The sequence below is a fragment of the Haemaphysalis longicornis genome, unplaced genomic scaffold, assembly GCF_048455015.1.
Source record: "Haemaphysalis longicornis isolate Haplotype H1 unplaced genomic scaffold, Haemaphysalis longicornis Haplotype H1 scaffold_5, whole genome shotgun sequence".
In the NCBI taxonomy this organism is placed as follows: domain Eukaryota; kingdom Metazoa; phylum Arthropoda; class Arachnida; order Ixodida; family Ixodidae; genus Haemaphysalis; species Haemaphysalis longicornis.
In genome coordinates, this window is record NW_027526385.1 from 101,745,704 (window position 1) to 101,769,360 (window position 23,657).

The 23,657-nt window shown below is 47.0% G+C and overlaps 1 protein-coding gene across 1 annotated transcript; it reads left to right on the forward strand.

The window, feature by feature from the left end:
- Positions 1–13,566: 13,566 nt before the first annotated feature.
- LOC144139351 (uncharacterized) lies at positions 13,567–21,174 on the forward strand. The gene is made up of 3 exons (XM_077671725.1): positions 13,567–13,641; positions 14,029–14,142; positions 20,817–21,174. The coding sequence occupies exons 1-3, from the start codon at positions 13,567–13,569 to the stop codon at positions 20,970–20,972; spliced, it is 345 nt and encodes a 114-aa protein (XP_077527851.1). The 3' UTR covers positions 20,973–21,174.
- Positions 21,175–23,657: the final 2,483 nt, after the last annotated feature.

The window sequence follows — 23,657 nt, forward strand, 5'->3', positions numbered from 1 at the left end:
GTTGTTCATCACACTAATTCCTTGTGTATGAAAAAGACAATAACAGATTGGACTTCTTCCTTTGCAGAAACTAAATAAAGCAAAGATAAGGAAACTGGAACAGCAAAAACCTTGCCGCACGTAGTCGTTTTTTGATTAAAATGATCGACACGTTTCCTGTGTTCCAGAGAAGAAAAATTAAAGCCCACTTTTTAAAAGAAAGATGTTAGAACGCGAAGCTTTTTTCAATGAAACCTGAGTCAAGTGAAAGTCCGAAATACAAACTGCTTCGACCGCGTCGGAGGGGCACAGTCGAAAGTACGTCCACTTAATAACGCGAGGGAGGCAGGTTTGATCCCGACCGTGAGGAGCATTTCTTTTCTGAGGCGCCTTGCGTTGGTTCGTCGCCCACAGAAACCTCGTTCCCCTAATAGAGCATTAAACATCCGGACTCAGGAGCAATGGGAGGCCGCCTTGCTCAGCTCTCACCCCGACGTACAACAACTACTCGTCCAGCTGGCGGAAGATGCCGCTAGGGCCCACGGGCTCATGGCCGCCATCTAACGGGGAAGGCTAGGTGACTTCCTCCCTGTCACCCCCTTCCTTCTACCAGTTTGGGCTCAAATAAAGTTCCTTCTCTCTCTCTCTCTCTCATCATCGTAATGATCAGGTGCCCTATTTGGAAGCCCGTTCAAGAAAGTTTACTTTCCTGCAGTGCGTTTTGGTGTTACAATCTAAGACCCGAGTGATGCATAGAAAGGTGCACTTTAAAACTGTGATAACGATGCAGCGAATTCAGCAAACAATCTCAAACTCCATTCTGGCAACAAGGAGCCATTTGGAACGTGAAATCGGTGCCGTACACGTGTCTTGCCCGTCGGCGTGCAGACGACACGCCCATTAAGGTCACGCCCAACGTGCTGATCTGCGCAACGAACGGCCGAGGCCCTGCCGACAAGCTGGCTGCGGCCCTCGACGCCTACTGCACGCACGCCATCTACACGGGGCCCATGGTCATCGCACGCGAACGCTCAAACCATAGGCTTCGTCCTGGGAAGAAAGGTAATTAGGTACCACACTTCGCGTTGCTACCTAGACCACTTTAAAGACGATGGCCTTCCTTGGGCTACTTAAACCCAGAAATGTTTGGTCTGTCTGTATGTTTGTTTGTCTGTCTGTCTATCTTACTGTAACTGGATTCAGCCAGCCGACCAAAGTTAAACAAAATCTGCGCAATAGTCTTATGTACTCACAGCCAAATCTAAACGTCTAAGTCCGGTGTCAGTGTTCATACTTGTCGACATTGTTGAACAAGAACAAGACATTACGCAAATACAAGACGGGAAATTAGTACTCAAGGGATATCATAGTTGGTGTTACTTTTATTTATAGTGTTATTTATTTTTATAGTTATACGTTTATAGTGTTCCTTTATAAAAATCATAGTTGCTTGGTTTTTGCGATAGCAGATGTAACACTACATCAACTGCATAAAACCGCCCTCTGCTGTTGTCCGCGCTACTATAGCTCCTGGCGGCATTTAAGAAATCAAACGGCAACAGCAACGAAAGCTTCCGCTAGATAGGGTCCACGTTCCGCTTGGAACGCTCGTGGAGTAGGGAAACGTGGTTCTATAAACGTTGTAGTACGGTGGCTAGATTTACCGCGCCTCCGCCGTACGGCGGCTCTGGCATCGAGGCACCCGATTTGGAGAAGTGAACCGCGGTAATTTGAAATTGACTGCAAACGTCCAGCGTGTTGTTTTGGGGGGAACGAGACGGGAGAGGAACAACATGAGAGGTGAGCCAGAAAGACAAGGGAGGCATTTATATGGCAGGGGCGCCAGAGGACTATCGTCTTTCGTCGACATTTGAAACGAAAGAAGCAGATACGTGGCCAATTTTTTTACCAGGCGTTCAGTCTTGTCATCTGGTATGGGGCACAACTACCCTATCAAACCTACTAAACTTCATGTGTTGCAAAAATCAGCCCGAACAATTGTAAACTCAGCGTATGATAGTCACAGATTTCTATGTTTAGAGATAGGAACCTCGTTCCAATGCGTGCTTATTACGAAGCCACGCTAATCAAACGATACGAAAATGGCCTCACAAAGGTGAACGATTTTCCGGAGCATATTTCGAAGGTAACTGCAAAACAATACCCCCATGATTTCCGCAAGTTCGAAAGCGGGGCAACAACACAAGCTCGCGGAAACTATGGCATACAAATATTACGCCACCTCCTCCCCTTTTATTTAAACAAGCTTGGACACAAATAGTTTGTGGTTACAATAAGTACACTCCTTTAATTATGTGAACTAATAATTAGTTCTGTTTCCTCCCGTCGTACAGGTTTGTACGGGTCATTTTTTATAGCAACGGTACTATTCGATATATAGTAATTTGTTGTCCAGTATTTATGTAGTTGAATTTTTGGTCCTAATTGTTCTGCTTTTTTCCCCCATGTTTCATTAAAAGCCCGTTTTTTTTTCGTCACTTCCTGTTCGGGTTTGGCTTTGTATACTCTGGTCTCACTGCGATCATATTTGTATTGCAAAACACATGTTTTGTAACTTGTGTCTGTAAGTAGAGTGATGGTTATGACGGCAGTGGCCGCTGCTGCCCCTTGCGTTGTACGACGGGTTGTGGAACCTGCCTAGCCCGTTTGGCGGCTGTTTTTATACGGTTACAAATAGCAAAAAAAGAAATCAGTTCATTTATTGATTTTTTTTTGTATTTATAAACGCTACAATATGCATAATAAGTCGGCTTTGGTGTTGAAGTTTAGAGGTGGTATTAACGCTCATTATAAGGTCGAGAGAACCTTTTTCTGGGGCTCGTCTATCCAGCAACAAAAATGATAATAAGGAAGCGTATTAAGCGCGTTAAGTCGAAAGCCTCACATGTCTGATAGGATGGTGACCTTGAAACACCTGTGCGTCGGCGCGAGCAACACATATACCCGAGAAAAGTGAAAAGCGAACGAAACATACCAGCCGTTGATGAGAGATACTTATTGAAAACCAAATAATAATATGAATTAGTAAGTAATAATGACGACTAGTAGGAAGAATTAGGTGGGATTAAGATGTAGTAATAGAAAGGATGAATAAAAATTAAGGTGGAATGTAGGTGGATAAAACGGATTAGGGCGGCTGCGTCGACGGGTGAACGTATATACAAAAGGTCACCGTCAAAAAATTCCTCCGGGCTTTTGCCTTCACAGCACGTAAACAGACCTTAGTGCACCGAGAACTTCTTTTAGGTGCGGAGTATCTTAGGACCGCACAATGTCCGTCCGCGTCCGTGCGCATAGCATTTACAATCTCAAAAATCACACAGGCACCGGCAGGATTCCAGCCTGTGTCTGGTAGACCAGACAGCGTTAATCTCAGTCGTCTTACCCACTGTGCTACGACCGTGAGTTAGTACCCGAGTGTAAAACGGCTTACTCCCTCGCCTGTAACGGTGAGGAGTTCCTTAGGACCTCCCAATGTCCGTCCGCGTCCATGCGTGCACACACCGCCATCAAGCGAAAATCAAGCGAAATTTGATTTGAGCAGTGAGTTGCAGTTTAATTTAGGAAATTATCAAGGTGCATCTCACGCCTCAAATCGAATGATGGTCGGGGCGCAAATCGGATGTTACTCGGGGTGTAACTTGGATGTCCTTTCGAGTCCCCGTACTCCGCACCCTCGCCATCATCCACGGAGTGGAGATGCTGCCATTTTTTTTGTTATACTTTGATTGAACAGTTTTCCTTTTTAAATCACGCGTTATTTTTCGTCTGCGCAGGCGCCCAGGGGTTCCAGGTGTTCATGAGCTTGACGAAAGTCTATGAGCGGTATGTGTCCCTTCGCGAAGACCTGACCCGCAAGAACCAGAACGACGTGCTGCAAGCCGTGATTGCCTACCTCCGTAATTACAAGCTTCGTGGCATCGAGTTGGTTCTGAGCCACAACTTTCACGGCACAAAGTTACTCCGATTTTGCCAGGTACGTCTGCGGTGAGTTTACGTTCCCACATGCTAGGAAGGTCGGAAAACATGTTAATGACTCTTTGAGAAAAGAAACGGGCCGACGAATATTCGAAAAATTCGAGAAAGCTAAAATTTGTACGGGTGGTGTTTAGCACGCCCATAAGTCCAACTGTTACCCTGTTACATTCCAACGCCCAAAACTACCGTCACAAAAACAACAAAACACAAATGGCCAAGACAAATGTTTCTTGAACTGCGAAGTTTCTAAGAAAGCTGTAAAGCTTTCCTTTGAAACCGTACGGCTGCATTCCAGGTAGATGGCAAATTTCCCTTCAGAAAATTGACCACGTATCTGCGGACTTCGCTGCAATTGTTGGTTGATTGATTGTCGGGTTTAACGCGCCGACGCAACGCAGGGGACGAGGCTTGCCATAGTGGAGGGCTCCAGATTAATTTTGACCACCTGACAATCTTTAACGTGCGCCGAAATCTCGCACACAGTGGGCGTTTTTGCTATTCGCCTCCATCAGAAAAGCGGCTGCCGCCGCCGGTAATCGGACCCGCGACCTCGTGCTTAGCAGCACAACGCCTTAGCCTTCGCTGCAATTGTCGTCGAAAGACGATAGTCGTTTGCAGCTCCAGCAAGGTACATGCCTCTCTAATGCTTCCCGCTCAGCTCTCCTGCTATTTTCCTCCCGCCTAGCGCCTGCCACGATAAACACGGTGGAGTTTTCCTCAAGTCAATTCAATCTTACCGCGTTCCACTGATCGCACGCCATCTTCTGGAACCTTTCTCTACTGTTGGACGTCTTTGAATGCTGAAAGGAGGGCTTGTATCACGCGGGATACCTTTTTGTATTTTCGAGTCGAAACGTTTTTCTTTCATTGCGTTATTTTTTATATCCTATTGCGAAAATCAAGCAGCCATGCATTTTCAGTTAAAAGAACGCTGGAAAAATCACTTATGTATTCATTTTTGGCCTCATATAGTATGCCTAATATTTTCCATTTGCTCAATGATGTTGACAAGTATGAACATTGCCACCCGATTTGGTAGTTGGGAAATATTTTGCCGGCATAAATGTCTAGTTCTAAAATTCTTTTAACTTGTGGCCGGGCGGCGGAATCAAGGGACAGGTAGAAAGACATCAATACGGACAAAAACTTGCGCGTTCGATTACCCATAGAAGGACTATCGTCTTTAATAAATCCCAAGCACTGGTAATGCTTTGCATTGTTTATTTGCTAAAACCCGATCAGTTAATAACCTGACAATGAAAACGAGGGTTGTTTTTAGGAGCGAAGCCCCTCAGGGGCTGGGGATGTTGGCGTCTCCTGTCATTGTCGTCGTCGTAAGCGTCGTCGTAATTGTCTTTCCATGCAGTCACGGTACTAAACCACCGGGAAACTCGTTTGCGCCTCGCGCTAGGCAGTAAGCCGCGCGAGTGGAAGGAAGCAGATGTACGATTCATCCCGAAGCCCGGAAAGGCCCCCACGATCGACAACATGCGTCCCATATCCCTCACGTCCTGCGTCGGAAAAGTCATGGAGCGCATGGTGCTACGTCGGTTGCAGGGGCATCTCGAAGACACGGGGCAAATGCCCGCGACGATGTTCGGTTTCCGGAAACATCTGAGTACCCAAGACATCATGGTGCAGCTTCACGAGCTGGTGGTGAAAAAAGCCACGAGGCACGGTCCACGGGCGATCCTCGCTCTAGACCTGAAAGGTGCCTTTGACAACGTGACGCACGCGAGCGTGCTGTCGAATTTGAAAAAGACAAAGTGCGGCCGGAGAACCTTTGGTTACGTGAAGGACGTTTTGACCAATAGAACAGCCACCATCACAGTAGGAGGGGAGAAGTCGGATCCCATCGAGCTCGGCGAGCGGGGCACCCCTCAGGGGTCTGTCCTGTCTCCCATGCTCTTCAACCTGGCTCTCCTCCCCTTACCTCACTTACTCGAACAAATAGACGGCATTGACCACGCCCTTTACGCCGACGACATCACGTTGTGGACGGCGAAGGCCGGTTCCGACGGCTGGATCGAGGATTCCTTGCAGCGTGCGGCCACGACCGTGCACGAGTACGCGAAGTCGTGCGGGTTGAGCTGCGCACCGCAGAAGTCAGAACTTTTACTCGTACAGCCGGGAAGACCCAAGAAGGCGCCCCAGCCGGCCATCACGGTCAGAATCGACGGCATAGAGATTAAGCCGACGCAGCAGTGTAGGATACTGGGCCTGCTGCTGCAGAACAACGGGAAACCGGACGCCGCCGTCGTTAAAATCAAAACCACCACGGAACAGGTACTCGGCATGTTACGCCGGGTGTCTAACAGAAACAGAGGCCTCAAAGAGGACGACGCCATCCGTCAGGTGCGGGCGTTTGTCGTTTCGAGGGTCACCTACTCGGTCCCGTATCTCCAACTGACGAGGACGCAGAGAAACACCCTCGACACGCTCATTCGCAAGGCAACGAAACAAGCTCTGGGCGTTCCCATATACTCGTCGACCCGACGACTGCAGGACATGGGCGTCCACAACACAGTGGACGAGCTGGTGGAAGCTCACCTCTCTAATCAACGCGTCAGACTCAGTAGAACAGAACACGGACGCGCCGTCCTTCGCAAGCTGGGATGGCGGATAGAACCGATACCCACGACGGCGCCCCTACCCGGGAGGTGGAAGGAGGCAATCGAAACCAAGCCCCTATCCCGGAACATGACCCCGGGTAAGGATGACGGGAGGCGCGATGCGCGGGCCAAGGCCCTGGCCCGACAGCTGGAGGAGAATCCCCGGGTTCTATACGCGGACGCCTCGCTTAGGAAAGGCAGCGACCGGGCGGCGGCAGTCGTTACGACACACGACCGACTGATCGTCACAGCGTCGACGAAGACGAGAGATCCCGTGACGGCAGAAGAAGTGGCTGTGGCTCTGGCGCTCGTTCAACCGGACGTCGAGGCCGTGGTCACGGACTCCAAGACTGCGTACGGCAACTACCGAAGGGGATGCGTTTCCTCCGCGGCATTTGCGATTTTGAACAAGAAGGTGACACCGGGACGAGCCGTTGAACTCGTGTGGGTCCCAGCTCACTCGGGGGTAGCAGGCAACACCATCGCCGACTACCACGCCCGCGAAATGACGCTCCGGGCAGCCACCGAGTCGCGCGATGATGCGGACACCCCGAGCCCAATGACAAGCTACAGAGAGATTACTCGAGCGTACAGGGAAGAACGGCGCGCCTTACCCGAACCGCACCGCTCTCTAACCAGGCAACAGCAAACGATCCTGCGCAGAGTGCAGGCGGGGTCACTCGCGCACCCAACCCTGCTCCATCGAATGTATCCCGAGTTACACGACGCCACCTGTCCTTTCTGCAAGCAGACCGAAGGCACCCTGTCGCACGTCATGGCGGAATGCACGTTCCTCAAGAGTCCAGTTCCCCCCACTCCCTCTCCTACACCCCCCTATCCTACCTCCACTACCCCACCCCTACTCCTTGAGCGATGGGAGACCTTGCTGTCCAGCCCCGCCCTGCCGACCCAGCTAGCCCTGGTGGCCAGAGGCCAGGAGTTGTTGGCGACATATGGGTCCCGTGAATAGGGAACCACCCCCGTCTGGTGCCTGTGGGCACCACCAAATCTTTTGGGCTCAATAAATGTTGTTTCATCATCATAAAAAAACACCGGAACATTCGTTTACGCCTCGCGCTGGAGAGCTTCGGGCTTCAAAGACAAGATACTTTACAGCAACGCTGTATACCTTTACACCCCCATGGTTTCTAATAAAGTACCTTCCTTTGTGTTCACACAGTACATGACAGTTTCATCTCTGTGGGCAAAAACGTCAGGGTGCCAAGAATACACTCATACACTACATGCTTCGCCCCTCCCCAGGTTTCACGTTAGTGGAGATGGCCCGGGATATTTTACAGACGATATTAGCTCATCACAACTTCTAGAAAATATGTTTAACTACTTTCACCGCCGACGTCTTCTATGGTCTTCGTCCTTGCCGGCACATAGACTGCAGCGCGAATCTTTAAGCTAGCAATCTAGTTTTAATGTACCCTCGGCCGGCCATCAGTCAATTGCTTCCGTAAATACAATTAATAGCGCCCTAATGAAGGATTCTGTCGTCTCAATAATTCCAATTCGTTATTACACGCCGCAACTGCCGTAGTTGCGCAAGGGGCCCTATTGACGGCTGCGCTTCTGCAGCGCACTGTATTGCGAATGAAGTTAGTTTCTCGGATGGCTGCCTAAGTTCTCCTGAGTCATCGTCCTGCTTTTATGAGCACCTTGCGCTGAAGCGCCATCACGGGGAACTGACTCACTTGCAGTTATCCACAGTTATCCAAAGTTGCAGTTATCCACTTGCAGTTATCCACAGTTTATGCACTCTTTTATTCATTTATGCACTCTTACCTTGCGGGGATCCTGGGAAATATAAGAACACAGAAGAAAGTTTCCTTCCTTCGCGCATAAGAAGCTTTCCTTCCTTCCATGTTGGGAAAAAGCCTCACATGGAGAAAAAAAAGCTCGTCGTGATTTGATGGCCATCATGGGTAGTGTGCAGTTCAGAATTGGTATCCCTAACATGACCCTCTGGCTACGAAAATGAGGTCCTTTTTTGTCTGGAAAGCTCTGAGCAGCTAATAATTTGAACTCTGCACAAAGAAATACTCCCTCAAGAAGCTTAAAGTTCGAAGTAAATGACGCGTTATTAAAAAAGTACAAGGAAGTGTCTCGCGTTTGCCTCAGCCGCCAAATTCAGTAGGCTTTGTAGTGAACTGGAGAGTGTTGAACATTGTGCCTTTAAGGTACGGTCTTTTGTAAGCTTTTCTATTTAATACTAACTGCGCGAAACTCATTGTACAGCAATAAACAGTTTTTTCTAGGCACTTGCAAAAGCCTGTGCTCGTACAGATGGGTTATCCTCTGATACGATGGGTAACACTTGAAGAGACTTTGGATGACTACTTGTGCATCGGTAAACGTTTTAACACGAAAGTGCCCGGCTACACAAAGATTTTGGTGACGTGAAATCCGTCACGGAAGTGACATCGCCAGAAAAACTGCATTGACGCGGCGGCGCCCGGTTTCGATCCCACTACTTCGTGGCCGCAACGGGAGGTACCTGGTGCTCTTCCCACTGCGCTACGAATCATGAGCAATGCTACGAATGCGCTTTATGTCCTTCCCTATGACTCATTAGATGGTGCGCGCCGTCTAGAAGAGGCGAAGCGATATAGCGCATCATGACGCTAATCAGCGCCGACAGTTGGCGCCTAAATGCCGGCGCCTTCGTGTACGGGGGACGCGCGTGAATTGAGGCACCCTTCTTTGTTTTTTTCTGTTTCTTGCGTGTCGGTGTCACTTCGTCTGGTGGGGTCAGGGTCGCGAACCCTTCGCACAATAAGGAAATTCTTTTAACATTCAGCTGCTCCTGTGAAGGCCCCTTTCACTTTTCGTGTTTTGCCGATTCCTATGAAGGAGGGATCAACCCCATTTTTTTCTAAATATAATCCTGCAGTCGTGAAAAATGGTTAAACGAGGTGTCAACGATTACGGGATATTTTTGCATTAAAACTTGTGTTACCCCCCCGAAAATCCACGGCGCGACAAATCCCGGGCCGTCTCCACTAACGTGAAACCTGAGGACGGGCGAAGCATGCCGTGTGCGCCGGTGTTTACCACGAAAAAATCACTGATAATGGGCAATAAGAGACAAAAGACGATTTTGTTTCAACTATATACATAAGCGCATTTATTATATACAATCAGCAATCGCGTAGCTAATCCCAGTCAATACGCATAATAAATTTCTTGGGTTCTTTTCCCTCGTTCCAATGCTCCTGTGCTTCCAAGTCGTAGATGGTGCGAGCTCAAGTAGACGTATTTATACAGCTTTGTTGTAAAGGTCTCGTGTCTCTGAAGCACGAAGCTATCTGGCTCGAGGCGTGGGAGAACGAGTGTCCCGGTGTGTTTTTTTAGTACGCGTTTTTGCCCAAGGAGATGAACGTTCTAATGCGATGCGTTGGGAAACAAGTGTCCGGTGTTTTAGTACCCTGAATAGTCGAGACGACGAAAGCCCGAGCTCCTAAGGTGCTTCGCCCCTAAAACAACCGCACACGAACGAAAAAAAAAGGGTGTAGTAGTACAAGCTGTTAAAAAATCTACTGGATTCAAGACTATTCCACGGTAACAACTGTGCCCCTGGCCATTATTTTCTATGCCGTATACAAATACAACAAGTGCGTTTCTTCACGGTTCCTGTGCCCAGAACTTTGTGTACAACATGAAGTCGAACGACAGCCTTCTCATCAAGGTGGGGAGGACGGTACCACTGATCAAAAATCTTTTCAAGCTTCTGGCCAGGTGAGTGGACATGCGTCTTTGTGGGCACCTTACAATAATCTTATGATTATTGTAGGTAGTTTGCTTTAATAAAAGAAATTTCGTCGAGTTGCAGGCTATCCGGCATTGATACGGTGGGCTAAACATAATCCCGCTTGCGCGTTCCCACCTGCGATGGGCTGCATTAACATAGTCCCATATGCACGGTCCTTCGTGACTACAGTATACTGCAAACAAACAAACAAACAAACAAACAAACAAACAAACAAACAAACAAACAAACAAACAAACAAACAAACAAACAAACAAACAAACAAACAAACAGACAGACAGACAGATAAATATACAAATATGCAAATAAACAAACAAATAAATAAATAAATAAATAAATAAATAAATAAATAAATAAATAAACCTATGACAAAAAGTACGTCATAAACACTAACGCGGGCATACAAGTTAGGAGTCAGATTTGGTAGTAGCGTAATACTCTGAGCTTATTTTTGCCGAATTAGGAGCACATGTTCGGGTAAAATTTGTCTGTAACTATTTAAATGCAACGTTCCACAACAGATATAGACGGCCTAATAAATTATACACAGTCAGCAAAAAAAGTGCACGAGAAAAAATGTGTCGAGTGAATGTGGACGTCCTTCAGTCTATTTGTGATGCGGTTTTGGCCGGTACGGGCAGCCTTTCGTAATATTCGGACTTCGTAAGTTCATTCTACAGCTATAGCTTATTTTCAGCTGCACGATAGAGGCAGGTGAAAGTTTCCCAAGTCGTAAAAGGCTGGAAGTCGGGCTTGTTGGACAAAATTCCTCATAAAAACAACCGAGCGCAAACTAGACAGGAGAAGAAGGCAAGACACAACGGCGCTTGTTGCGTCTCCTGGCGTCACCGTCCTGTCTTGTTTGTGCGCTGTCAATTTCTTCTGAAAGTGCTTGTCAATGACGCTTGTTCCCTTATTTATTGGTCAAGGAAAAGAAACGGCCGCATAGACGAAGGGAACATTTCCTCAGAAAACAAGAATGGAAGATTCACTGAAGATCGGCTCAGGCTGTTGCGCGCGCCATGCTCAAGCTTTAGAAGCCCGCAACCCCGTAGTGTCTCGCACGTCCCTCGCCCCCCGCGCCACCGTGCTCTGCGTTCACTCTGGTTGGGGGCGTTGGTTTGGTTTAGAAACGGCGTTGGTTGCCTGTTACTTCCTTTATTGCCGCCCAGTATCGCCATTTTGTCGCGTTCACACCAAATCCGCCCTCTTTTTTCACCCAGTCATTCCTGAAATTGGCGTGCACTCGAGTTTGTAACACATAAAAGCGGTAACGGGCCTCTCGAGACACCGTGTGACGGGCGCGTAGGACCGTGGAAGAGATGATTTTGTGATTGTAGGGGTTTAACGTACCCACGCAACGCAGGCGATGAGGCGCGCTGTATTGGAGGGCTCCGGATTAATTTTGGCCACCCGGAGATTTTTACCGTGCGCCGAAATCTCGTACACACGGGCGTTTTTGCTTTCCGCCTCTATCAGAAAAGCGGCTGCCGCGGCCGGGAATCGAACCCGTGACCTCGTGCTCAGCAGCGCAACGCCTTAACCACTGAGCCACCGCGGCGGGTGCCGTGGAAGATGCGAGCCGCGCCTCGACTGGACGCCTTTCTAGCAGCGCGAATGCAGCGCCACCTCCCGCCAATGCTGCCGCCGAAACGCCTGGCGTCTCCCTTCCCAGCACACGCTCCGTCATTCTCCCTTTTTGCGCTCTCTGTACGCGACTCAAGGGGGCAATTTTTGGCTATTGATGCCCCACCTATAGCTCACGGAATTATAATAAATAAAGAACGAATGTGTGCACATGCTTCAACTAAGTTTGGGATTTGCAGCGTGTCCACGTTTCTGATCCTGGAGACCCAAGCGGGGCAGATGCCCAGCCTGCACACGAGACGCTTTCCGAACCCGTACCAGCCTTTCAACGGATCCACCACGAAGGACGTCTATATGGTGCGTTAAGAGCACAAATTTGGAGTGCAGAAGACGCAATTGTGGTTGGTTATTGGGGTAGACGTGTTTCCAGCGGTCTGTTTGAGCAACGAGCCTTGGGTAATCCGAGGGGGTAGTTAGCAAGTGCTTCTTTGTACCGTGCAAAAACTGTGCTTGTACGTTTTTTCTCTTTTTCTGAACGCCTCCGGCTTGTGGTTCTAGGGGAAAAAATCCGCTAATCTTATGGCGGCTGTGATGCATAATGCCTCATGATTTTCGTCAAAAAACAGCCAGCGCTACCCGAAGAGCATACATATAGCTTTTATCAGGACCCTGAACGACAGGAAAGTGAACAATTTCTTTTCGCCTGCTCAGAATCACGTTTTACAGTAAATCTCACTCAACAATTTTATTAACTCCGTCACCCGTTCATTTGATGTGCATCTTGGCTTTATGCAGGCAGTTTCTATACTGTTCTCATCCAATCTTGGGTGTTTTTAGTTTTTATTATTGCAATCAGCCAATGATCCATTGGTCGTATCAGGAGTTATGTGGGAAGTAAAACTGATTTTCCTAGTTGTAAACAATATTTTTATAAAACTTATAATAAAATATAAGATACACTCCTCTCTTAAGGGATATAATGCCTTTTTCTGGCTCCTTGGTAATAGTCTCGTTTTTTGCCTCCCCCCCAATAAAAGGGCACACTTCAGGCCATTGTGGGAAATACGATAATTATCAGTAAAACACCAGCACATTCGCAATGCTGTACACAGATTTCCGTGCTAGTTAGACGAAAGTAGTGTCCAAGTATATAATGAGTATGCACTGATGGTGCAGGCCACTTGTGCAGGATGGTGCAGGCCTTAATCTGCGGGGTCTGCATCAAAGCAGAGTAAGAACTGGTTACATTATCGGTATATAACCATTTCGCAAGCGAATAAAACTGGCAAGCGTTAATTAAAACGAATACTCGAGGACTGCCTATTCGGTGTTTCTAGTGCATAGATTTGCCTCTTCTCAACTCATAGCCTTGGCAGGTCATCACTTATATTGTCATAACTATAAAAATTTGCTAAAAAGGAAGTTTAAAATGCCATCACCACACTTTACGTAAGGTCACATCGCACCACGTGACTAGTCTCCAAAGAGATTGGTTTCCAGCGTATTTAACAGTGGCGCTTACTGTCACCCAACTTGCAGCGCTACCGGCTGTGGCAGGTCCACCCGTGGCGGCGGCGTTTGCACCTGGACAACGTCTGCTTCACGGTGTCCATGGCGGTGATAAAGGGACGCAAGCAAGCCGCCGGTGACAGAATTCTCGACTACTCGTACACCAACCTCAAAGAGGTGACGTGCCACGCATGTAGGAGTGCACACACACCTGACGTCTGAAATCAGGCTAGTTTTGTCATGGCACCAGTTTGAAGATACCTTAAATTTGGGGGGACAAAAGTTTTCCAGTGCAATATGTGAAAACGAAAAGGTATTAGAACATTTTGTACAGAGTTTCGTGTATGTCATCCACATGAATAACTGGTGGGCTAGGGTGCTATGAAACATGTCCACCATACATGGCTCGGAAACATTTTTGTGGCTCGTTTGCTACCGTATCGTATACTCTTCGCCCAAGTAAGGGGTTGATCACAACTTTCAGTTCACAGTGTATCTAGTGGTTTCTCTGGAAAGGCTTGGAATTTTTTGGTGATATAAGATTGCCTGACGTTTTTTCCGCAGCCCTGCTTGCAGCAGGACATGGAGAAGGGCATTGACGTGAAGGCGATTTCGCATTACCGGGAAAATCAGACCGTATACTACGCCTACGACAACAGACAAACCATCATTGAAAAGGTAATGCGCACAGGCCTGAAAAGAGTCATTGCGAACATTTGGCTCTGTGACGAAGCCATAAATTTGCAAATATGCTTCACTGTCGGAACGTATCCCAGTCCAAAATCACAACAGGAATACCGCACAAAGCAAACAAGAATTCCTGTAGTACGACAAAAACCTTTGTTGTGACAACAAAAGTCCTGTTGTCTTGACAAAGCCATCTGTTGTTACGACAGACATTTCTGTCGTAACGACGATGTCAATTTTATCAACGACAAACATTCCTGTAGTCACAAAAAAAACTGCCATTTACGCTACTATTCACAATGGAAAATAACATTCAAACCATTTGCAACTACTGATGGAACATCAGGACCACGTCAAGACAGGAATTCGGCATGACGGAACATCGAAATTAGGACAGGTATACGACACGCGACAGCACATCAGAATCACAACACGACAAACAACAATACGGCAAGACGACAGTCATCATCATTACCATCATCACCATCGTGCCCATTCTAGCCTATCTATGCCCACTGCAGGGCAAAGGCCTTTCCCATTATTCTCCAATTACTCCGGTCCTGTGCTCGTTGCGACCAATTTATCCCCGCAAACTTCTTGATCTCATCTGCCCATCTAACTTTCTGCTGCCCCCTGCAATGCTTGCCTTCTCTCGGGATCTACTCAGTTGCCCTTAATCCTTTACGGCCCAGCCCACACAAACGTGTGGGTCAACGAATTCGTTTACTTAGTGGCGCCTGTTCCGGTTTCGGTTTCACAGCCCTGGGTAGCCGCTGCGAACACTTCCGAGACTTTATTGGTTTCGGTAGTTCATTCATTTTTGCCACCAGGGGGCGAGAAATCGCACATTAAAAATGGCGCCCCAGCAGGCACGATTACGCTAGCCGCCTTCAAGATGAAAACTGATGTTTCTTCTTGCTATTCTCATATTTTCTGAATAACAAGCGTAAGACACGACTTGCAGGACTTGGAAAAACACGATCGGCTAAAAAATACACCCGTTCCCTTCGTGTGCGTTCCGTCATCACGCTTGAAAAATGAACCCACACATATGTGTGGGCTGGGCTTTCGTCGTTACGAAAATTTTGCTGGGCGGTATAGGCTGGCGGGCTCGTGCACTGCAGCGCCAGCGATAAATAATTTTTTCTTGCTTTCTTGGTGTCTCAGTTATTCGCGGTTTTGTGCTGGCTCGTTGGTAATGTTTTCTGGCGCCTTAACCGTGAAATAGTTCCGTAATTACTTGTGATAATAATATTAATTATAATTATTAATTACATTAATTAAAACATAATTGTTATTTATTTTCACAAAATCCTATTTATAATGCAAGTACTCCTGAAAACAATATGAAACTTATAAATAATACGTAAAAATACAGTTTTTCTGCGCCTGATGCCGTTTTTAAGGTATTCTTCCTATGCGCGGATCATACGAATAGAAGCCCAGCCCACACATATGTGTGGGTTTGTTTTCTGTATGAAATACTCTGAGCTTTCCATTTTAACTTGTCGAAGCATGATTAGTAAGGGGTAAATACACAAAATTTAATTACTTGTGGCTATTTTTTCTAAAATATTTTTGTTGGGCAGGAAAGGGCTAATGACCAACCGTTATCTTGCCTTCGCATTACATGGCTACCCACGTCCATTTCGTCTTCTTAATTTCTACTAATATGTCCTTAACACGCATTGGTTCCTTGACTCACTCCGCTCTCTTCTTGTCCCATAATGTTACCTATCATCTTCCGCTCCATTGCCCGCTGAGTCGTTCTCAATTTAAGTGGAACCCTCTTTGTGAGCCTCCAAGTTTCTGCTCAAGACGACAGTATCACACGAAAAAATACGGCCAACTACAAAATTTTCTCTTGTAGTGTGCGATTGCAATAAAATTTTTACGCTTAAATTATTTAGGTCAGCAGGGTAAATTCGGCCATGTAGTTTGTTTTATAAATGTAATAAATACTGACCACTTTCGGTAATAGCATGAAGTAGTTTAAGGGCGATATTTTGTGTGGCTGTGGAGTAGTTTGACGCATGAAAGCAAAGTGGAGATCAAGAGAGTCATATGGAAAAGAATGACTCAAGTAGGTGGCTTCAGGTAAAAGGGTGTGCGGTATGACGTAATCAGGCGACGAAGTAAGGAAGATGCGAGAACTGTGTTCATACGGATTGCTTTCACCGGTCGCGATTATACACAGCCAACAGTGTTTCACGTGGCCGAAAGTGCTGCCGATGTCATTTTCTGTCACTATAGTAGTCATCGTCATCATCACCACCACCCTATCTACGCCCACTGCAGGGTAAAGGCCTCTCGCATTAATCTCTAATTATCTCGGCCCTGTGCTAACTGCGACCAATTTATCCCCGCAAACTTCTTGATCTCATGTGCCCACCTAATATCCTGCCGCCCCCGGAAACGCTTGCCTTCACAAGGCATACACTCTGTTAACCTTAATGACGAATGGTTATTAAGCCGTTACCTTACTGGTACTCGCCTACGGGGCAGAAACTTGGAGGCTGTCTAAGAGGGTTCAACTTAACAAGTGAACTGAGACGGGCTAGTTGGTGCATGATGCTACTTAGGAAAAACAGCGCCAAAAACGATAGACAGGGAGTAAAGACAAACACTGCGCTGAACTTCCAACTGAGTTTTATTTAAAAGAACAACAAATATATAGTAGAATTGAGGACGACTCAGTCGTCCTCAACTTGAATTACGACTCAGCCTGCAATGGTACGGAAGATGATAGGTGTAATTTTAAGGGACAAGAAGAGAGCGGAGTAGGTCAGGGAACAAACGCATGTTAAGGACATATTAGTAAAGGCTAAGAAGAAGAAATGGACTTGGGCAGGGCATGTAATGCGAAGGCAATATAATCGTTGGTCACTGCACTATAGTATGAACGCATTATACAGCGCATATAGTTTGTGTGGGGCTGGCTTTCATAAAGCCGGTTGTGGAACGCATTTTCAAGGGGATAGGTCTGACGAAAACTTGAGAAGCGTGCCTTGTTTTCAAACTTAGAAAGCGTAGGATAATAGTTACACAAAGGGGAAATGTTTCGGAGAAATTCCTTTCCTTCTTCCTCCGGCCAATTAGCAGGTCCTACTTTTTCGCACAGTTTCAGGGCCAAAATGGAAGCAGAATGTTAGAACAGAAAGAACAAATTTCCTCAGGGTATACATCTTTCTACTCGTGGAAAGAAAATTGAGAGAGAGAGAAGGAGAGAAAGAAAAAGGGAGAGAGGAATAAAATCTTTTTTTTGCCATTTTGTAGAAGGCCTCGCAATTCCAGGAAGCCACTGGTTTTCTTCATTGGTGGGTCATTCCCACGGTCTTCAATACAAAGCCTACCATCAATAGCTGCTGCTGTAGCGTGGTCGCTCCCTGCGGGTTTTGCTTCTGTCTACCTTGGGGCATAGCCATAACACGTGCTCCTAATATATCCGTACGTGGCATATATGACACACTGGCGGGGAAGTGTTTATACAGCCTTTGTACATGTACCCTTCGTCGGATGTGAGTAGCATTTGCGCTTGCGTCAGCCTTATGGTGGTTCGCTGTAGCCAAGGCAATTTCTAGTGCGGAGGAGTGAATTTGCGTCTGCTGTCTGTGGAATCATTAAGCCGTAGTTTTGGCGTGGTCACGGGGTTTTGGGTGTGGCCACAGTTGACAGGTGTCCGGAGAAACGCTTCGCGGGCGAGCACGTGTGCTCTTTCGTTTCCTGTGAAACCTGTGTGTCCCGGAACCCAGCGTGCCCTTATCCTGCCTTCAAGGTGTTCAAGCTCTTCCTACGCCGGTTTCAGAATGAGGCCTTGCGTAAGAAGGGTGCAGACATTTTTGCGGTCAGTTTATAAGTTGGGAAGAGTCTGCTGTTTTACGGTGCAGGCGAATTCCCAAGCTATTGCCGTGGCTTCGGCTTCTTCGACATAATAACCATTGCCCTGGTTTGTCCCTTCTTGGCCTGAACTGCTCCTTAACGCTGTGCCATACCTAATACCTTGCACTGCCACATTGCTGTAAACATGTATCTGATGCGCGTCTGTGGTGCCTTTCTTGGCATAACATTTAACCCGGATGAGCCGTCTTGCTGGATTGCGTTCCTTGTCCACATTTCTCGGGATTGGTGCTGTTTGAATAAGGTTTAACACTTCTGGTGGCAATATAGTCAGTTCTTCAGTACTGGTTCGCAAGTGGTTGTAGCACGCAGCGCGTAGAATGTCCTAGCCTTGCGGGGATTTTCGCAGTCGATCCAGTTTCTTACGTCTGTGGACTGCCAACACTTCTTGGAGTGTGTTGATGGTGCCTGTGTCGAGAAGCAGCTTGGTGGTGGCGCACAAAAGAACGCCGAGGGCGACCTTCGTGGCCTTCCGCAAAAGCGTGTTGAGTTTGTTCTCCTGAGCTTTATTGATATTGTCACGATGCCGAAGACGACGTATTCAAGGAAAACAAGTTTATTGGAGCGAACTTGTGCTCCCCTAACAACTCAAAGAATACACAGGCGGCGAAGCAGCAGTCAGCAGAGTGACGTATACAAGCGAGCGTGTGTGATCGGAATCCCGCGGCGTCTCCTCTGCAGGCTTTTATCTTTCGGCGCGAGTGTTTCTCGAACCGTCGATTTACATCTAGAACGTTGTAGATCAAAGAAGATTATTCGAGGCTAGTGACGTTAGCGCGAAACGCTATCTGTATCAGAAAGATAACCCGTGCGGCATAAAAATAAAGAATGGAACATGCGCTTCGCTCGGGACACAGATAACATACATCCGGGCGCAGCCGGGCACTAAAAACAAACCATAAATAAACAAATTCAATGCATAGGTGGCGGCAATATTGACGTACGGTATCTGATATCTGATTTTGGACTTGATGAGTGCATCTGTCAGACGAAGGAGATCGTCTTCTAGGAGTCCTCTTCTTTTCTTAGAGATTCTCCGAAACATGTGCAGAGTCCGTTCTCCCTGTGTGATAATGTTATTTCCCGCCATGTGTCCTCCTCCGTCATTCTGTATTGTCAGTCCAAGTACCTTGATATGCTTGTCCGGGGCGATTGTGTGCCCGTTCAATGATAAGCGAAGTTATGGAGCTTTCCATCGATGACTATGAACTGCCAGAAGCTCTGTTTTCCCCACGGAGCAGTTTAATCCTCTCCTTACAGCGGCAGCTTTTGTAGAGTCCAGAGCCTGTTGTAGCAGGTCTTGTATGTGCCCAGGACGGCTTGTGTTGACCGATACGGTAACATCGTCCGCCTACAGGGTGTGACAGATGTCTGGTACCGATTCCAAGGTAGTGGGAACCTTTGGAATAGACAGGTTAAACAAAGTCGGGGATAGGGCAGAACCTTGTGGGATTCCTCTTTGCGGGTGTGGAAATGCTTCTGATGCGTGCTCGCCAGTTCCAACCGTGAGTAGTCTGTCGCGCTCTCGGAGAGCGATTGCCACGGAAAAGGAGAAAAAGATAAGAGGGCTGCTGTTCCATTTGTGTTTGTTTAATTCTTGGAAGGAGACGGAGGTGGAGGCAGAGGGTAAAACCCAGGAAAACTGCCTGAATACGGTTTCCAGTGTAGAAATTATTTTAAATATGTGTGGAGAATGATTCTGTGCGAGTGTATCAGCGTACGTCTTTTTTTCACGGCATGCCTTTAGATTTTTCGGTGGGCGTTTTGTGCCCAAATGTTGTCAGCTACTGGAGTTTAGGCACAGGAATGGTCTTGTTTCCGACTGATAGCCGGGTCTGTTCACCAATGTTTTTGTTTCTTGCGAAAATTCTGGCTTTGTGTGCTAAAGAAATTGTTAGGAGGCTCGTGTACCCAGTCTGCACCCCTATATACACATACTGTCTAAACCATTCTGGTTGTTAGAGATACGTCGGTTAAGCGATGCATTGCACTATTATTGTATTAAATTTAAATTAAGAGTTTACTTGTTTGGTCACCTGATTATTGTATCTTCGCCACTCCAACGCCTCCAATTCTAAGCACCCCCTCGTACATTCAGAAATATTTCGGGAAAAGTTTGCATACGAATCTAAGCACCCACTTTTCTGCGAGGAATCGCGCGTTTCCCAGGTTGCGAAACACGCTTCCCCGCCCTGTAAGGATGTAGGGAACTACTGAGAATTTCGGAATGGAATAGTTGTGAATACATTTCAAAACAAACCCAATATGACGGTGGATTTACAAATGGTCGGAAATTAAATTTTCGCCAGGAGCTATACAGTTGTATTTCAATTTAACGAAAACAGCTGTACCAGAAAATTTGTTAAAATTGTGAAAGCATTGAGCCTAGTGGAAATTATGGGGAGGATTCGAATGGTTTCGCGACATCGGGGAATGCATATCATCGAGCTTCATAAAATAAACGTTCTGAAAAAATCGAATTATGGGGGGCCGTTTCACCCGCCGAACCGGCATCTGTGCTATAAGGCGAGCCGTAATGGAAGGCTCCGGGTTAACGTTGACCACGTGGCGACCTTTAATGTCCACGGAAACCTCTACAAATGGGCGTTCTTGCTTTCAGCGTCCATCTGAAAGTGAAATAAACGCTAAACTGTACCTACCACTTATCGGGATGTTTTTTATGATAGTGTGAATATCTAAAAATTCGTAGCCATCTTACTGGCGAATGTACCTTCGTCCTCTCGGCGTTATTCCCATGTTCTTCGCAGCTTTGGCGGCTTTCCCACGAGTTCCCGCGGTACTGCGTGGCTCTGTACGACGTGGAGATGGACGACTTCGAGAACGTCTGTCCCAAGACGAGCGTGCCTCGGTTGGGCGTTGTCAGGAAGCTTGTCACGAGCAGAATGCAGTCGAAACGTTTCTGAACGCACGAGTCTGTTTTACCAGAAGGAGTGGGGTGCACCTTCCTTTGATACCAGGACTATGCCACGAAGTACTCGAGGAGACTGAGCGCCAATTCTGCGTGCAGCAAGAACAATGCTGTTGTCGGGGCTTCTTGTCTTTCTTTGCAGACTGGAACAAAATTCTTTTGGTGCGCATCTCGCTAGTTTGGAAAGTCGACGAACAAAATTACCGGGTGCACCTAAGTCATCTTACAGGCTCTCAATGCGCAATTGTTAGGGCAATGTATAAATCGGCTGTCAGTCTCTGACGACAGCTGTCATCTTCAAGAGCCCATTATCCTGCGCGGGCATGTGGGAATTGTGGGGTGGGAGGGTATGCGGACGTCGCAGCGGCTGTCAGTCTCTGACGACAGCTGTCATCTTCAAAAGCCCATTATCCTGCGCGGGCATCTGGGAATTGTGGGGTTGTAGGGTATGCGGACGTCGCAGCTAAACGGGGGTGGTGCATCGGCCGAGAGCTTCTGACGACAACTGTCATCATCACTGTATAATACCTTTGAGTGGGCATGTTAACAGTCCTAAAACTCATTCAAAACATGGCATTGAGAAGGTGCAAATCGGTATTGGAACCAGCATGGCACACGTGTGGCAGCTGTAAAGAATCACTAGGGGAAGCCCTAGTGCTTTTCCATTCAAAGCTCGTCAGCGGACTCAGATGTGCCTGAGAAGTAGTGTTTTGCGTAGGCGTATACTAGAATGCCCTTGCCTGCCAACGAGGATCTTTGCGCTAAAAGCTCCTGGTAGATGGCCAATCTCCTAGAGATTAAAGGTTAATAAGATAGCAATTCTGTAGCACATTGACCACCGTCGAAACCATTGTTTATTTACAGTCAGATAATCCCGGTGATTTTGCTGCGTGATAACCGCTCAGTCATTTTATTGCATAACATCATTCATAACAACTTGCCTTTCCCAGCGACAATCCTTAGGAAATCTAACATAAGTAGTCGTTCTGCCTCTCAAGGCAAATATTTAATACCACCTATACACAATGTATACGGCCAGCGGCGATTGCAGTATACTGGTGTAAATATTTGGAACGAGCTTCCTTGTACAGTCATCCTGTGTTTAAATCAACGTCCTTCCAATGTCACGACGTATTTGAAAGCTTATTTTTTATCTTCCTTGTCCTAAAATCACGCTCCTTTTCTGATACGGCAAGCTGATCATCGGTATGTATTGCAATAATCTTGTAATATTCCCTGTATTTCTTGGGTTTTTTCTTTTTTGTCTGTAAAATATTTTTATCAGGTGTTTTCTTGTACCGCAAGGCCTTAACTGGTGATTTCTAATCTTTCTGGTTTACTCTATTTTGTTTGCTGTGCTGTTCGCAAGCTGTCTTTGCCTTTATACCTTCATGTTTTGTACTCCCCTATGTCAATTTCTATGTTTTGAATGGGTCCATAACTAGCCCAAGGCTAAGGACCCAGACACTGTTGTTTGTATTTTGTACACGTGAAAGCGGCAAAATAAATAACTACAACTTCACTTCAACAACAACATCACCACTGCCAACGTGTGGAGGTAGCTGGAAAAATCAAGTCATTCCGCAAGTGTATTCATTTATTATCTTAGCATTACCTACAGTTTTCTCTTAATTAAAGTGCACATATTATTGCATCAGTCATTACAGCGGAGAGAGCATTTGGTTGCGAAGAATACTTACTTCTTGAATACTGGTGCTTAAAATTATAATGCTTCCTAGAAAGTGGAGTGACTTGGCGCACAGAAACCTTAACATCGACAAAACGTAATTACAGTTAACAACCTACTTAACGTAACAACCTACTCTAGAAAAGCATTAACTACTAGTGATCGAAGTTGTAATCAAAGTTAAGACATTATTATTACCGAAGAAAATGCACTTGTCTGGTTGGTTGAGGGAGCAAAATTTGCTTAGGCCCTCCCTGTGCAAACCTTCTGAACGCTACCGACGCAGCCGAACTTTTCCAGCGGTTCAGACTATGTTTAGCACAGTGCTGTTGGCTTTCCCCTTAGGCTTCACGAGCAAGAGATACAACACAGACGAAGCAATTCAGAACAAACATGTAGCAATTACGCACTGCAAGCAAAGCACGGCCTGTAAACAGCAGCAGCCAAAAGAAGAAAAGAACTCATGCCCAGACATCTCGACTAAGATTAGCTCACAGCTGCGCCTGCCTTGCGGTGATTACTCAGTAGACTTGGAACGTTGCACGGCGTGAGACATAAAGGAAGCAAAACCAGGGAACGACAGGCAAAGGCTTCAGTCTTGGGTCTTGTAGACTGCCGTGGCGTGAGGAAAAGTTGGGAGTGTTGAGATTGTGCGCGGCTTCGCCGTGAGACGTGATCGAGGCCTGTGTAGGCGGCAATTACTTGTTGAGCTAAAGGCATGCCCCTTGGACGTGGCTCACTCATTTTGCTGTTTTTGTTAAGCTGAGCCTTGCGGCTTCTCGAGCTGTCAGCCACACGACTGGTTGCTGCCCGCCGCGGGGCGGATGCAGCGGCTTGCGAAGAGTGCCACTTTTCCGCGAGCCGACTTTGAGCGGAAGTGCAAAAGCTTCAGTTCTTGCTAACTTTTCCGAGGAAAGTGTGTCTTGTGCCTCGGCACAAATTGCAGATGTTGCGAGGCGAAATTAATATTCAGAGCTTCAAGCATAATTCGGA

Coding starts and splice junctions, on each gene's coding strand:
- LOC144139351 (XM_077671725.1), top strand. CDS start 13,567: ATGGCGGTGATAAAGGGACGCAAGCAAGCCGCCGGTGACAGAATTCTC. Junction 13,642..14,028: donor CGTACACCAACCTCAAAGAG/GTGACGTGCCAC, acceptor TTTTTTCCGCAG/CCCTGCTTGCAGCAGGACAT. Junction 14,143..20,816: donor GACAAACCATCATTGAAAAG/GTAATGCGCACA, acceptor TGTTCTTCGCAG/CTTTGGCGGCTTTCCCACGA.